The sequence below is a fragment of the Anopheles moucheti genome, chromosome 3 (assembly GCF_943734755.1).
Source record: "Anopheles moucheti chromosome 3, idAnoMoucSN_F20_07, whole genome shotgun sequence".
Classification (NCBI taxonomy): Eukaryota; Metazoa; Arthropoda; class Insecta; order Diptera; family Culicidae; genus Anopheles; species Anopheles moucheti.
The window spans coordinates 23,068,778-23,086,089 of NC_069141.1; the positions used below are offsets into that span (position 1 = coordinate 23,068,778).

Below are 17,312 nucleotides of genomic sequence, written 5' to 3' on the forward strand. Positions count from 1 at the left end.
TGTTTTGTTCTCATTTAAAATAATCACGATCATAACTGTACCTCTTCGATTGCGATGGCGCTTAAAAGCGCATGCCGTCGTGGCCCGCTTGGTCCATTTGTTTCGCTTTGCTTTAATTGCACAGCGCAGTGCGTTATCCCCCGACCGAAGTTGGAAAGTGCAAAAAAAGTTTAAAGTGCATTTGCGAGATTGCAACCGTCGGCATGCTATTTCGCTTGTCAGCGTACACGTTCATCCTGTTCGCTGGAAACCGATGGTGCATGATCATAATTCTTTTCCTCCTGCACCGGGGAGCAGCAGCCTACTCACGATCGTAGTTCGGTTTGTTGATTTGTGCGAAAGGTTATGCACTCAGGGCACGGTGTTGTCTACTGCGACTTGCTGCTGGTCTAGACTGGTGGCGCAAGATAAGGTAACAACTGTTGTCTATTACACTGTGGGATGAGGTTATGTTCCGGACCAGACCAGCCGAAGCGTGATAGCGGCTTTCAAGCTGGAAATGCTTGCCCCTGTGGGTAGAAAGGAAGACGATTGAAGCAATTAGTATTTTGCGTCGTTTGCATCTGCCCACGCCGATTGCCAGTGATTCATCCCGTGTCCAGAGTTATCAGTGCCCATGATTCGACCGAGTGGGAAAGAGGTTTTGTAAATAATTTCCCTTTATGAAGTGAGCCGTAAGGATTATCAACAACATTCAACAAAAAGCGATAATGATGAAACCTATCAGCGACAGTTGATGTGTTTCCTTTATCACGCAAAAGGTTTCTTCGCATTTGGTTACGAAAGTTTGTTATATTTCTCTCAATCCTATGCTTTAAACAAACTATAATTAGTTTCAATGAAATGGTTGGTACTGATAGCCGAGTGGCGCCCAAATATAGTTTGTATGTAGTATCACCAAATAGCACAATAATGAGTATTTGTAAAAGCATCTGAGTTCTATTTTCGATCTGAGCTGCAGAATGTTATCAACGGTTATCAACGTGCTGCTCCGGTCGTGCTTGACAAAATACTCGGGAGTAATCTGCAAACGTTTTCGCAGTAGTGTAATTAGCAAAATTCTTCATTAAATTTGCACCGGAAGAAGAATTTTTTGCTTGTCTCGATTGTTTGCATCCCCATGAATTGTGTGCCAGAGGGGGCTGTAAGGTTATCACGGCATTCGTCATTAAAATTCTGCCAAACCGTGTTCTGCGTTTGCTGGATGAACGCGTTACGGAATGTAACGCATGCCGTCGTTCAAAAAGACTGCACAGAGAATTGCATACTTTTAGGCGCATAACAGAAATGAACCACATTGCGTGCTTCAATCGAACGGACGAATGATCGTGTTGTATAACAAAATGGAATAAACCTTCTTTTATCATTATTATTCAACCATTTTCACAGTCAACTTGTTGTTTTAAGTAGCATGAAACAATTACCTAAATAATTATTAACGAAATGCGGTGCAAATAATATCCAAATCATATTGTATATTGAGTCCAGTGCAATATGAATGTATAACAGATTCAAATTTACTACATAGCGTTAAACCGTATAATATAGTTATAATACAACGAATGATTCTGTCACTTCACATAAATTCATCCCTTACTAATAATTTGTTTTCCAATCTTTTTCTTCTCTCTCCATGACGTTTGCGTCCCCCATACGTTACCCTGCATCGCATTCGCCACACATACTAATTCATAATCATCGTGCGTTCCACACACCACACCGAACCACCATTTGGGAATGTTTTCGTTCTGTATGTCTGATGCGTGTTATGTTTTGTGTGGTCCTTTGGCTCCCGTATGACATCCCGCTACTTACACCCTGGACGGAATTTGGTGTATCGGTACAACACAACGGCAGGAAACGAAAGTGGAAACCGATGCGGCCGAAAATGAAAAGGACTCCACAACAGAAAAGACCAACAAAGAGGGTGGCGATGGTGGCGGTGGCGATACCAGTGTGGCCGCCGTATCCCCAACCTCGGAAGGCGATTCGGATGCGAATAATAAAACGCTCGAAAATGGCAGCAACGATGAATCACTAAACGATAGCAAAGCGCCAGCAGCGGCAGATGAGGCCAGCAAGAAGCCGAAGAAACCGAAGAAGAAGTGGTCCTTCCGCAATCTGTCGTTCAGCAAAAAGGACAAACAGAAACCGGCCAAAAAGGAGAAGGACGAGGAGCGAGTTAATGGTGAATGCGAGAAAGTTCCCGAAGAGGTAAGTGATGTCCTTTCGGTAACGAAATGTGTAACTGTCCGGGATGAACTAACTCTGGGAAGCAATCAATTTTTTTTGTACGTGGTTTATTTGATGTGTTTTTTTTTGTTGAAAACGTTACCATAATTCATCATGTTATGCAATTTTCAGTTGCGTAGATCGTTTAGCTTGGCAATATTTCATCGTGATCAGCTCTCAACTTATATAACTTTACAATTTAATTCCAGCATAACAAATAATTCATAGAATCGTTTATTATAAAAACTGTAATACTTTGAATCGTAAATAGTCCGATGAAATCAGATCGGTTATGAGTTTATAGTCACTTTTTTTAATTTCACGCATCGTCAACGCCATCTCCACCATCTACATTTAGCGTTGATGTGGATGATCGCGCCACAAATGATAGAGAAGCGCATTTAAAATGTGGTAGAATTAATTGGCAAGAAGCCAAAAATTCAATAATCTGACAAAGTTGTTAGTTACTGATGTTTGTCGTGTGTTTTTAGCAATATAGTTACCATCAGCGGTAACATTCACATCACGAGACACACGCCTGCAAACTTTTTGTTTTATAAAGTGTATTGTTTTGATATTATCGTTATTTGCTCTATCGCAATAAACTAATAGCGGGGGAAGACACTTACCTTTTTTCCTGCACGAGTGCTATCGAATAAATCATATTTACATTATTTTCAACCGTACGCATTCTTATTGGTTGGTAAACAAGCTGCGATCAGCACTAGCATACGTACGCTCCTGTATTCTTTTCGCTCGGTTGTCGTCGGCCAACGCAAAATGCCACGGTAAAGAAGTTCAGTGTCAAGAATGTTTTTCTTCCCGCACAAAATTGGGAGGTAAATATTATGCCGGGGCGCACATGTGTGTGGCGCTGTCGCTTTTTCAAAACGACATCATTTCCTACATCGTTTCAATGAACCGCTCTATGTATGCTGTTTTCACTTTTCTTCTTTACATTCCCCGGGTGGTTTTGGTAGCATGCGTTCCTGCATTTCAAGGATTTTAACGAACAAAATGCTCGAGTGTTATGTGTTTTGTTTTTTCAAACGCAAACAGATTTCTCCCGCAAAACATTAGACGAAGGTTGAATTCGAACGTTTTGTTGTGATCGTAAACGCTGAGAATGAAAAAAAAAACGAAACTTTTTACGAAATCTTAAAAACTCTTGACATGATGAGATGAAATCTGTATATGAATGATGGTTCGTCAGGAATCAGGGTTATCATCAAATCCCGAATCGTTTATCGTAAATGAAATAGAATTGCCAAACCGATTAGACTTTGCAGTGTTGCAAGAACCGTTCTCGATCGATCTGTGCGCTGAACATTGCTCAACAACGGTTCTGTAGTACATCACAAACGAATTTTGAAAATGTTTTAGCGTTCATTTAATTCAAAAGTGAAATAGAAATCAACCGAAACGTAACGTTATCCTTGACCGCCAGTAAATTTACGATGATCACACAAAATGTGATCTTTTTCCGCAGCACTGCCTTGGGTGATTAGCACCATCGCCTAGGTCTAATGCGCCATCTGCTATCGCCTTCCAAAAATTCAATTTGTCCGTAAGTAGTTGAGCTTCTTCTGCTGTTGAGATTCTATTTTCGAAAATCGCGCATTGCACAAAACACGCCCCGCGCGCGATAAACCGCCCGGACATTGAGTGCACGACAGGCACTGAACGGATGGATGGAAATTTCGGAAAACACATTTACCCGGTGGCCCAACCGGAAAATGATAGACCAATAACTGTACGACGTTTTTTGGTCGCGTGCGCTGCGCGGTCATTAAATGTTTTACTATTTATCGACATGTGTGCGTGTTTTCTTGGATCTTTCAATTTTGAGAAACATTTTCTTTCAAACGTTTGACGTGTGTGGTGAACATCGTTTATAGTTTTATTAATTATATTATTAAGGGAACTATGAATTTGAAAATTTATGTTGCTTTAAAACAGAGACGCTACCACATATTCACATTAGTTTGCAAAAAAAATCCTCATTTCAAAGATTCCGATGTTTCTTTAGAACAGCAGCAACAACGAAACACGTCTGTTTTGGACTCGAAATAAATAGTACGTAGTTTGCGTTTAATTCTGTTATTTTTTCTTCTTCGATGGTCAAGGTCAGTAAATTGCGCAAAATCAGCTGTTGCAGAAACTAACGCTGCGCCGCAGGTTTGTTTCTTTCGACGCCTGTCATAAGCACATGAGTGTTCGTTAATCACATTTTACCCTGGTTTAGTGTTGACAGATGGACGACTATCGTAATGAAGGAAGAATTTTCTGTTCATGTAATTTACGCCAAAGCAATAGGCGGCATCTTCAGGAGTGAGGAATTTAAATGCACATGTAGTCTATTTTTTAATCTATTTTGAACATTCTGGTAAAGATGTGTAATTTTCGATTTCATCATTACAATCTTCGGTAAGGTCAAACATTTGGAGAACATTTGAATCTTGGAAGTTGGAAGTAGACAATTAATAGTTTTTGAATCAAATAACGCCTGTCATAATACAGCAATTCAGTTAATATCATTCATCGTTTAGGAAATAAAAAGAATCGTAGCTAAATCGTTCATGAGGCGCAGCACCTGTGAGTAATAAATAAGTGGATTAATTTGGAATGCATGAAGATGTGAAAGCAAAACAAATGCATTTTGGCGTTTGTGACCACATGTGATGAGTGGAGCATTGATGCCGAAATTAAGTCGACACTTTGTATTGCGACCAAAATCAAGAATTTTCAAGAACTACCTATCCGTTGAAAACGTTTATTGTGCTTATCGTTAAATATTGTACTACGCCGCAACCAGGAGATCGATAGGAAGCTAGTCTTTTATTCATTTTAAAGCTGACGTTATACGTCGTTGTTGGGGTTGACGAAACATACCCCGTTAGGGTTGAGTTTAAGAAGGGTTTGTTTCTGCAAGTATTTAATTTTTGCAAATCAAATCTAGATCCTTTGCATTCGAACGCAGGCAGGGGTGGTTTAAAGCGTTGGTAACGTATGGTCTGCGCCTCACTTGTGTCAGTATTTGTATGGGCGTTTGCCGTCGTGTTGGATAAATATAAAATAGGGTTTAGATGCGAGTCGTTGTGTTAGGCACGATTGGACGGAAGTAAACAGGACAAGAATGGTGAAAAATATTCGATGACTCAGTCCCAACATTAAACTCGTTCTTAAAGCAGAAGAGAAGGGGAGTGTGTTATATTAACCAACCACTTGGCTAGAGAACTGCACAAAGAGGGTGAAACGAATGTGTTGTGTGTATGCTCGAGTAAACAGTCGATACGATGGCATATTGTTTCCAATATGAGCGATAATGTGAAACATAATCCGGACAAACCGGATGAAGAACAAACATGAAAAAAGACGACTAAAATGTTACAAAATAAAAATATAATGTAATGAAGTTAATGTAGATTTACTAAGATGGCGTTTGGAGTATGTTGCTGATCGGAAAATGTTCATAATGCAATGACGTACGTCTCTATTACCATCTGCTGTTTGTAATGAGAGGCTGGCTGAATGAATGCAGTTGGCACAAGGAAGCTGATGGGTCTGGTTGCGATTGTAATATATTTTTCTTTTGCTGACGCATATTTATCCGTCGCTTAATTTAAGCAGAAATGCTCTGTACTATTGCGGATGGCGTTCCGTTCCGTTTGTATCGCGCCGGAACAAAATAAACAACAACCGAAAATTCCACATTTCGGGGGTTGGAGGAGGGTGGGTACTACGTTTTGTTTATTTTAGTAAAAAAATATTGCAAATTTGACAGCGTCATACCGCTTTGTCCTTGTTCTCCAATATTAGAATACGGAATCGATACGGGTGGGGTGGTGGGTGGTTGGGTTGGTGAGAGAAGGAGATATTTTTGGAGAAATTGTATCACTATTTCACCCTGAAATATTGTCAACAAAAATGTCGTGCTTTTATGTTTTGTCAAGAGTAAACTATGAAATTTTGTAACTTTTACTAAGCAAAAAGCTACGGCTTAATGTGTATTGAACTAATCATTGTTGCCAGACACACGCCATAAAGGGGAATGACGTAAAAACTGTATATTTTGTTTTTTTTTTCTGAACAGCACTGCAATAGCAAACGCGGTGCATGTTCAGTTTCGTTCCTTTCTGCCCAAAATTAGTAACATTTCTTGCTAGTTCGAGGAAGTCGTTCAGAAAAACCCACTCTTTACAGACTATTTAGGCAATCAACTTGTTTCATTTTGAGGACCGTTTCTTTTTCGTCGTAGGAGTGGACACATATTTTGGGTTCATTGTAAAGGAAGGCAAGAGAATTTTATTGCTAATGTGTGTGTTTATTTACGATCAACTGTTTGCCTGCAGCGATGCGGAGGGGTTTCCTGTGGCGATGATGAATGAGAAAGAGAAAAATCCTTATCTATCTAACCAATCATATTGATAATCTTCAAACGAAGAAATATACCATACGCTCTTATCATTTGAGATGTGAGGATGGATAGGCAAAGAGTTCCTTTTTGATTAGATAGTGCGTTCATCAAATAGGAAAAATCTCATCTTCATGCAGAGAATTTACCAATTATTGGTAAGTAAAGAGATGGATAGAAGCATTGCATAAATATGGAATATGCAGACAAGAAGATAGTAGTGAAGAGAGTGTACCAGTAACATACTAATCCTAACAAAATTATTTCATCAGCTAGATTTTGTCTTGTAGGAGATCCATCGATACGATGTTGCCATTATCACCCATGTCTATCCAATTAAACGGTGTCAAATTCCTGTCGTATGGTCAGAAAATTGCATTTGTCTTCTGTCGCCGGACTGTTGGTGGCCAACCCGCAAGACATAGCTGGCAAGATAGTGTTGGCATCCGAATGCATCTCCACACTCGATTCAATACTCTCCTTAAGACCCGTGTCAATGTACGTATTGGAACGTATAGACGCTCCGGTGTAAAGCTGCAACGCAATAGCTTTACGGCTGATTGATTTTAGCCATGGCTCTACGAAAAGCTCTTGTTTTATGCGTTGCTGCACTGCTTCATTTCGGAAGCCATAAACCATTCTCCTGCAATATCACCCGTGTTCCGGCGGGCTGCGATTGCATCGTGCGCTGCTCTGCCTGTGGAATGTGAGGTGGTTTTGCAGGTATCTCTTTACTTAGCTTCTTTTACACATGGCACCCCCCCGGGATATTGTGTTTGACGTTTGTGAATCTGTGCGACTTGGGTGTACGAAGGTTATACCCAACCAATGCAGTTTCTATTTTTTGTGCATATATAAATAACAAAAAGTATTAAATATGACAGATAGTTATGAGTTCGAAAGTTTGGAAAAGGCAACTTACCAGGAGCTCTGCTTAAGATCGATAGGGGAGTGTTCCGTTTGCTGTGAAAACTAGCACCCACGTGTGTTGCGCTTTGACTGGAAGCACTGACAAGTTTTATCTTTCAGCCGTTGGAAAAGAACGGAACGGTCCCGTTGGTTCATGCGTTGTTCCAGCTTGGAGTGTGGTGAAGGTATGTTTAATTGAAAATGAAGAGCATGTAAATATGGTTGTGTGTCGCTCTCATGCCAATGCCACTGCCGGTAGTCGTCCGGTGTTTTATGCGCGCACGCCATCAGAAAGGGGTCTGATTTATTGTTGATTTTTGCATCCACTTTATTTCCCCCGTGCGGTGGTGGTGGTTCTTCGTGGCTGATTTTTCGTTTCCAGCTTTACGATGGTGGGCGAAATCCGTTTCCTTCTTCGAACACAACAAACAAGGAAACGGTTTGCCTGCGACGACACGGCCAAAGGTGCAGATGGAATGCTCTGGATAAGGGGCTTTTCCACTGCAGAACGATGCCGGGAGATACTTGATGACTTTAACGTTTTGCTATTATTTCATCATTTATTACGTCTCGCGGGTTGTGTGTTGTGTGTGGGACGCGCTATACGTTTACCTTGCACTAATCTCATTAAGTTCGTTTGCTAAGTGATTGGGCGATTTGCAGACTTTCTCTGTGTAAAATGTTACAATTTTTCGTTTACGAGCTCATTGTTGGTGGTGCGAGGAACGATCAACGGTGTGTGATTAATACGGCGAAAGAACCCCGTGGAAAGATTGTCAACCTAATGTAACGGCCATTTGTGCCTGCCTTACCCCGAAGTGAATAAAGAATTTTTCTCAAGTTCTTCGCTTCAGTACCCTTTGGCTTGTATGCATGCCACGTTACGATCGTCCCACACACGCAATGCTGTTCAGCCGGATCGGTTGTGCCAACAACCGCGCCAAGTTTTGCCACCAACTCACTCTCTTACTCTCTTCGCACAGCAACTCTTCTGCTGCGCGTCGCTTTTCCATCCGCGGAAACCTGCGCAAACTGAATGAGCTGAAGCGAAATATCATCCCCGAGTCGTGTCCCCTTCCCCTGCCTTAACACGACATCCGCCCGGATGCTGCAAAGAACCATTGACGTCCACTTGATGAGCCTGGGGTTCTTCCGTGCGCCGGGAAAATGGGGATGGTTACGGTGGAACTCGACACACGTACGACGCTTTCCTCATTGCAATTCCCATCCTATTTTTTCCTCTCTTCCCGCTGGTGACGCTCAGCAGTGTGGTGTGTCACTTTTACTATTTTCCCTACACCATCACGCCAAAAGCGGTTCTACTCAACTATCGGCTGCCGCCGCCATCCTTTCGAATGCATATGGGGATGTGAGTGTGTGTTTAGTGGAGGTGTTTGCTCACACATGTGTGTGGGTGCTCAAAATCGTTGTAGGATCATTAGCTCTGGCCAACAGCCGGTGGGAGGGGGAAGTAGTGATCTCCACCATCCACCACCTCCCCGTCAGACGGGGGCGCGCACACAGTGTGGACTTGGTATGCGGTATTTCCTAGGTCAGCTTTTTCGTCAGCGGGTCTATGTTAGTGTAACGGAGCTAGGCGTATAGATTGTCTGCGAAGCCAGAACCGGAGTGCGTTAGGGGTGAATGCGAAAGCGAGATATATCTTGAGTGTATGTGTCGCCGCACGTACATATGTGTCTTCCGTCGAAGACGTCGAGAGCGCGCCGCTTGGTCGACTCAAAGGAGACGCACAGGAGGGATATATAAATTAAATTGTATTGCGTTGCGGTGGTTCAGTTTTAGCCAAAGCTTCTGCCGGGAACGGTCATCGTGCGGGAAAACATTTTAAACTACCGTGTGTACAGAGTGCGCACAACCTCTATCGCCGTTGTCTGGAACTGTTCTTCATTCAGTGGATCAAGTTTTAAAGTTGTAACTGCGAGCTACAACGGCGCGTGCACCAACAGTAGAAGCACATCGGATTGGAAGTGCAATCTTGGAAGGATTTTCATTTAGTGCTTCTTCGTTTGGTCGTCAAGAAGTGTTTTCGTTTAACGCTGGTTCAGTTTTCTTTGTTCTTGCAAAGAAAACTGCTGAAAGCTCACCAAAATTCTACCAGCAATAGTGATCGTTTTAGTTGTTTGTCTACTGATCTTATACTTCACGATGGGTGGTGTTAAGGTGAATAGCGTTTGATGGTGTAGTGTTACGATACGAGTCAACCGGAGTGAGCCCGCAGTTGTTCGTGCAATATGGATTTCCATATGAAATATGTTCTTGTGCTGTGGAATATTGCAACGGGAATTTGGGCGGATTGAATTCCCTAATTACTTTTGTTATGAATGATACAGTGCCGTGTGTATAATGCTTTACGTTAATTTGTTTTCTTTTTTGTCTTCTACGAATCTTTCATTAAAGCCCACTGAGGATGCTGTTGTCGCCGGTACCGCTGCTGTAGCTCAAGAAGCCGCATCCACCACTGTTGAAGCCGGTACGAGTGAAACGAAAGCGGAATCCGTTGTGGCCGCTGCCCCCGAAGTTTCTACTACCACCGCAGCAACTACCGATGCTACTGCTGCTGCTGCCGCTGCTGCCCCAGCTGCTGATGTGACCACCACCACCGCTCCCGCTCCCGCTCCCGCTCCCGCCGTTGACACCACCAAAGTAGAGGAACCGGCAGTTGAGGCGGCTCAAGAAACGGTCGCTGCTGCCGCTGTCCCTGCTGCTGCGGAACCAAAGGTGGAGCCGAAGGAGGTAGCACCCGTGGTGGTAGAAGAACCAAGCGTCCCGTTGGCACAAGAAGAGAAACCGGAACCGGAAACAACCACCACCGCTGCTGCCCCGATCGACGAGAAAGTGGTTGAATCGGCCGCCGCCGTTGAGGTAAACACTTCTACTCCTCCTACTAGTACTACTACCACTACCAGTAGTTCTGATGTTAAGGTAGAAAACAAACCTGAACCGTCAGTAGAGAGCGAAGTTGCTGCTACTTCTACTCCTTCCAATACTACCAATCTCGAAAATAGTACTACTACCACTACTACTACTACTCCCATCACCCTGACCGAGAACGTTGTTAGCGAATCTGAAAAGATTGTAGACTGTGGTGACAGTACGCCTCCACCTCCACTGCCCTCCATTCCTCCACCCTCCCAGGTGATGGTGTTCGTTGAGGCTTCACTGTCACAGGTGACGAATGACGTACCGTCGTCGGACGAGAATCCGTCAGCGGTAGTTTCGGTTCCGTCTGACGTGGGCCAGTCGAACGAGACTCAGAGCCCACCCGTCGTCGTTGCCCCTGTTGAAGGTTCCGCCGAAGTAGTGGCACAGTCTGTTGAGAGTCATGGTGCGACCGTTGTGGGGGATGTCAGTCCACTCGAAACGTCATCTTCCACTGTCGAAGCTAAGGAGGTGGAGCCCGCAATGGTTGCTTCTGTCGCAGAGCAAATACAGGCACCGTTGCCATCCGTAACGGTTCCGGAAGCGCAACCGACGACCGTTGTTGAGGAGGAATCCGTTGTTTCGGCAAAGGTCGGTGAGGTTTCGGCAGCTGTGGTGCCGGAGTCGGTACAATCTTCCGTAACTGAAGAGATTAAGGAGACGGTTTCAAAGGCGGTGGGAGAAATTCTTGAACAAGCAGTTGATAAAATTGAAAGTGGCGACGTTTCGCACAATACGGCTGCTGCACCCGCAGAGCAGGTGGTCGAAAGTGAACCATCCGTTCAACTGACGGCGGAACTCGCGGCCGTCCCGTTGCCTGAGGCCGAGGCAGTCGATGAAATCAGTAACAACATTGATGATCTGCCCCCGCCACCGCCACCACCGGCCGTAGATGATGAGGAAACGGTGCCCGATTCTCTGCCATCGCCGCTGCCAACGATCGCTGCTGCTGTTCCGATGGAGCTGGATGCCGGCGAGCTAAAGCAACAGGATACCAGTGTGCTGTCGGTCGATATTTCCTCCCCTCTGCCACAGAACAGTCTCGAATCGCTTCCGTCGCCTCCGACCTTGTCACAGAGTGATGTCAGCTTGCCACCACCACCAGAGTCTCCCACGGCGGTCGCTAATCCCGAGCAACAAGTGGTCAACCCGGTATCGGAAGCAGAGTCTGCCGCTGATCTACTGTCGCCTCCACCTGCACCATCATCTACGGGTGACGATCCTATCAGCTCTTCCATCCCATCCTCCCTTCCAGCAGCAGAAGTAGAAGTAGCCAAGCAGCATTCGGTTGATAGTCAAGTTACGGCAGTGGCGGTGGCGACGGCGGCGGCGGCGGCGGTCGAAGTGTCAGCGGAAAAGCGCAATGAAAACGCAAAGGAATCCGTCCCGGTCGTGGATGCTAGTAGTAGCGAAGAGAAGAAGGATGAAACGGTGGCAAGTGCAGAGTCGGCTGATGCGCAGCAGGACACATTGGCAGCAACCAAGGCGGCGACGGCAGAGACAGAAACAACCGCGGACGCTCTTGATGCGCCCCCGGTAGACGTACCGGCAGAAGTTGAGGAAACTGTCGCGCAAAAGGTGAATAATCTTTCACACTCACTCTTCTTCTCTCTGTTAGCGAATCCACAACACTACTACTACAACTACAGCAACAGCCCATCTTACCATCCTACTCCCATGCCTAGGAACGAGAAGCAAACGTAAAAGCAACCTTTCGTTGCTTCATTGTTTGTTTAGATTGCTTTGTTTGATTGTTTGATTGTTTGTTTGTTTGTTTGTTTGTTTGTCTGTTTGTCTGTTCTTCTTTTCCTTCCTTTATTTTTGTCTATCGAAACAAAACCGTGCGACATACACAACACTACATCACGAACAACACACGTATACACATTTGCATTACATATCGTAACACCCACATACGCTGTGTGAGCAGATTTCCTACAAGTTCAGTAACATGCCAATCGATGGTGGTCCAACGGAAAGGGCAAAACAAATCGCTACTACCATCCAAGTGCAGTTGATTTTTAACTTTGTTTCTGTTCTTGTTTTCGTTGGCGCCATCTTTTCGATATCTGTTTGTTTTTCCTGTTTTCTTTTGCTGTCCCTCTAGTTCTGTTACCTGATTTCGGTTTTGATCTTTTTTATGAAGTTATTTTTGTTTCGTTAACCATTTGCGCTGCTTCACTTTCGTTGATAATGTCGTGTTATCGTTTGTGTTTTGTGAGACAACCATTATTTACGTGTGCATTGTTTTTTAATTGATTATTTTTACTACTCTAACAGTTTTGCATCAAATTATTTTTGGTTTTGTTTTGTTTAACATTTATTAATATCATCCGGTGTCGGTATTAGGATTTACTGGAAGTGGGATATTTATGAATATTTATATTTGATATAAGTTGAAACATATGTAACTGTTGTTAAGTGAGATAGCGCTACCAAGTGGTTTAAATTATTTAATTTATTTATTTCGATTCATACATACATAAATTATAAAATATTTATTGTCTGTAGATATGAGGGACTCTTTCGATAGTGAAGATAGAGTGCAACATTGAATTCATAACAGAATTGAATGATTGCTATTGCTTGCTCTAAGTTTGGTTTTATACTCTAGGAACGTAGCTTTTGGTTTTCTTTTCTATTGATTGTTATCTTTCCAGTTGATGGGTTGATGGGTTTTCTCAATTCTATTGATACGTTTTATTTATTCTTTCGGTTCTGTTCTTGATTCGCATCCGGCTGTCTATCGCAAATTGAAGAAGATTACGTGGTGGCAAATCGTTCTCTTCCAATTAAGTTAGAATCAATCATACCCTTTGTTTTTTTGTGTGTAAAAACTGAGGTCTCGTCGTTTTGTGAATGTCTGTGGTGTACACGTTAGTGTTGTTCTATACATATTCTGCGTTGCAAAGGATCATATCGCGCTATGAGATAAGATTTCAGTAAATAGGTAACCACAAAAAAAATTATAACTAATCAATCGTGCTACTTCCAAAGCAATGGGGCTGCTACAAAACAAGAGCGAATGTGGAAAACTGGTCCTCATGGATAACTTAATTTCCATCTACCGTTCTCTTTACGAGACCCTCTCCATAGCCCCCCGTAGTTGGAATCATCTGCCAAACATGTTTGTTCATATGTAGCGGCATTGTCCGGCATGTAGCGCACATTTCTTAGCTGCTTGCTTTGCGTATCTCTCGACGCACATTTAGCTGTAGCTAAAACATACACATTGAACGGTGTAAGCATGTAAAATAAAGCATATTTTGTATCTGTTTGTCTCATCGTTCTCGAATAGTTTAGTTCATCATATGCTGATGGCGTTATATTCATCAATTGCTCATGACTTGGCGCATACGCATTGCTAGGGGGGAAAGGGGAAGGTATTTTGTATTGTTAATGTACTCTTAGCCATTCATCGTGATCTTCAAAACTGGAATGCCCGAAGTACAGACCATACAAATTGTTGTCTACTGTTTGTACTTACATTATTTCATGCTATTTTCTAAACTCACACCAGTGTGAACAGTGGTTCACGAATAGCGCGTTTACTAATCTGTTAAAATGTATGGATTTTGGTGTGTGCTTCAAGTTACATTTTATTGTAAAATTATGCTGCCGTTTGTTCCCCCTCGGACAGTTGTCTCCCGCAGTGGTTTCAACCGTCAAATAATTGTATATATTTGTTAATATTTACACATGTTTTCGTTTTCTCTTTCTCTCTCTTTCTCTCTATCCATTCTCTATTTCTGTCCATTTCTCTGTTCTATTCACCTCTATCGCTGTCGCGAATTTCCAAATTTTTCCGCGCTCCTGTCTCTTCGAATGCACCCATGGCGCGTGGCCGTCCTGTCACCGCTTTTCATCCCTTTATGCCGCGCGTTCCTGTACTTCGGCCGCACTGAATCACGAACCTGCCTGAACGATGGTCCATCGCTTCGCGTGTATGCAAATGCGCCCGCCACCAAGCAGCAGAATGGAACAGTGGAGCACGGAACCACCAATGGCACGACCGAAAATGGCAAAACTGAAAACGGCACGACCGAAAACGGAACGGTTGAAAATGGTCAGAATGGTGTCCACGAAACGTCCGCCACAGAAAGTCTGAATGGAGAGGCTGAGCACAAAAAAGAGGTAATTAATAAAATGCGCCAAATTTTTCCATGCTGTTGTCTACTGAACGTGGCTGGAGGACTTCGCTCGAACTAAATGCGTTTTTTAAATGTTATGCGTTTCTTTCACTTCTAGGAGAAAATTCCAGAAAAGGCAGCTCAGCTTCAGCAACCTCCACCGGCAGCTCCAGAAGTAACAGCCGAGTAAAGGCAAATTGGCGCTGAACAAAACGACACAGCATCTATTGATTATTAATTAATTATAATTCTTATTATTAATAATAATAATTATAAAAAAACACACACACACAAAAGAATCATACACACCCTTATGGAAATAAATAAAAATGGGGGAAAATAAGTTACGCAACACCCGAGAAAAAAACGTACGAACGAAACTAAGAAGCGAGAGTAAAATGTGAAATGTGTTTATGATTAGGAAAAGCAACGAAAAGAGGAACGATTACAAAGGCAGGATATCGTTCGTAAGAAGAATCAAACATACACTACGAAATTTACTTCTCTCGCACATTAAAACACCACCCATGGATTTGAGCATTAAATTTAGTTTTATAATGGTCTTTTTAATTGTTTTGATAACGATAACGACTTGTCGAAGCAAGCTATCAAAAAAAAAAAACAAAACAAAACAGCTCAACGGTGAATGTAACGATGATAGAAAGTTATGTTGTTATCGCATGTGAAGATTGGAACATTTTGAACTCTCGTCTGTATCTACAATTATCTGATAGGCTGATAGGTTGTTTAGGACAAGCTGAGAAGAAAAAAACCCCCGTTGAAATAAACGAACGCGATCTTATATTGTAGAAATCCGTCATTAGCATGCCAGTATAAGTAAATGCAGATCCTCTCGAGCGAAAAGATGGGTTGCGACCAAATGTGATCGTTTCGCACGTATCCGCAGCCGTTTTTTTGCTAGTAATTTGTATGGAAACTGTCTCTACCGTTCAAAATGATCAGTTCCGTTTCCATGGAAGCAATTAGGATGCGCGGCAAGAGAATGTATAATTATTTTCTTTTACACTGGTGTGTGGTGTTAAGTTGGGCAAAGGAAACGGCGGTTTCCTTATCCTTTTTGCTCCTTTTTTCATTTTAATTATACAAAAAGAAGAGAATCAATAAAATATTTCAAACAAACTTTTGAATGCTGTGCCGAGTAGTGGCGGTTTTTTGTTCTGTTTATTTTTTTCTTGCGCTTGTCTCTAGAGACACGATTTTTGTTTACTACTAGCTCATAACCTAGGGTGAGAGTGTGTGTGTTTAAACGATTTACGGCTCTACTGCGAAGAGTTCCTTTTGCTGAAATATGTGTGTGTTTCTGAGAGACGGGCATAAAATGTAAAATTACCGTCAGTAGGGCTAGTAGAAAGATCGCGGATTACCACATGGCGCGAAAGTGTGTTTCAATGAGAAATAAAAAGCGGATTGGTTGTGCATCAAAACATGGAACTTCATTCCCGGGCTAAAGAATTGAAAGCATGATCCGGGCGAATATTAATTCGGATCGAAAGCAAGCCCAGCACCAGATACGGTTGGAAAGTATGATCACCAGGGGGAAGCGCATTCGAGGTGGAATTGAAATATTTGTTAGCGGTGTAAAGCAACAAATATCGGTGAAGCGCTAATAAATAGGCAGATAAACTGAGTTTTAGATTGACGCAGAACAGTACACGGTCATTAATAAGTACATTGGTAATTAGTAGCTGGATTGGTCGTTAGGCTATACGAAGTTTTTAAAACGAATAAACCAGACAAACAAAATAAGACAAACCGTACACGAACTTTACTGAAGCGAGAATTGACACTAAATTGATTTGTATCTTTATCTTATATAGTTTTAGAATAAAAATAGTTTAAAAGAGAGGAGAAGCTTTGGAAGCAGGGAGGCAGGAAGCGACGCAACGGCAAAATGTAAAGGGAGTTAAATTCACAAACTGAAATAGTATTGCACGAAAGAAATTGCAAAGAGATAGTGATGAAGCCAACAAGAAGCTGTTGCAGTAACACGAAGCTGATCGTGCAATGCGTGTATTCTGCCTAACACGGGTAGACCGAGCGAGATGAAATGGATTCACGTTTTCGATCATTTTATCAAAAACGGCTAGCTCAAACAACAGCCAGGGAATTGAAAAGGATCACCGCCATTACTGCGCGTACGCCATGTGCGCTAGAGCCATCATTGTTTCACGTCCATCCATCGCGTGTGCGTTCATACGCAAGATAAAGTGATAAAGCGAGATATGAGCGGTAGAGAAGTGTGCTGCCTTTGCTGCTGGCCTCCCCGAGAAAAAAAAAGAACAAACCTACCTAGAGTGAAAGCATTCGCGAAACGATAACAAGTACACCGACTATTTTGCAAAAGACTGCCTCAACTGAAGAGTACTGATTAAGGAATCGCAAGAAACACACTGACCATCAATGGGGAGGGAACTTGTCGTCTTTTTTAAATGCATCCATGTTCACATCACACTCATCAAAAGCTCACTAATGGTACTAGCCGAGTGCGTGGCGCCTCCTAAACGTAATATGGTCCAGATTTTTTGGGGGGAATTAGGAATATTTTGTATATCCCGATAGTGCCAGCTGGCGCGTTCCAGCTTCCGAGCACCTATACTTTTACACTACTATTGCAGAGCACAACAGCACGGAGGGAGGGAGGAAGAGAGGTGGGTTTGGTGGGAGGG

The 17,312-nt window shown here is 42.8% G+C and overlaps 1 protein-coding gene across 2 annotated transcripts in view; it reads left to right on the top strand.

Moving 5' to 3' along the window:
- LOC128300236 (uncharacterized) overlaps window positions 1-15,314 on the top strand; it is a 56,827-nt gene extending 41,513 nt beyond the window's left edge. For both annotated transcript variants that reach the window (XM_053036228.1, XM_053036229.1), the window contains 4 exons: window positions 1,858-2,214; window positions 9,974-12,073; window positions 14,468-14,629; window positions 14,744-15,314. In XM_053036228.1, coding sequence (XP_052892188.1) covers window positions 1,858-2,214; window positions 9,974-12,073; window positions 14,468-14,629; window positions 14,744-14,815 — 2,691 coding nt within the window. In that variant the 3' untranslated portion in view covers window positions 14,816-15,314. The remainder of the gene's footprint in view (window positions 1-1,857; window positions 2,215-9,973; window positions 12,074-14,467; window positions 14,630-14,743) is intronic.
- Window positions 15,315-17,312: the final 1,998 nt, after the last annotated feature.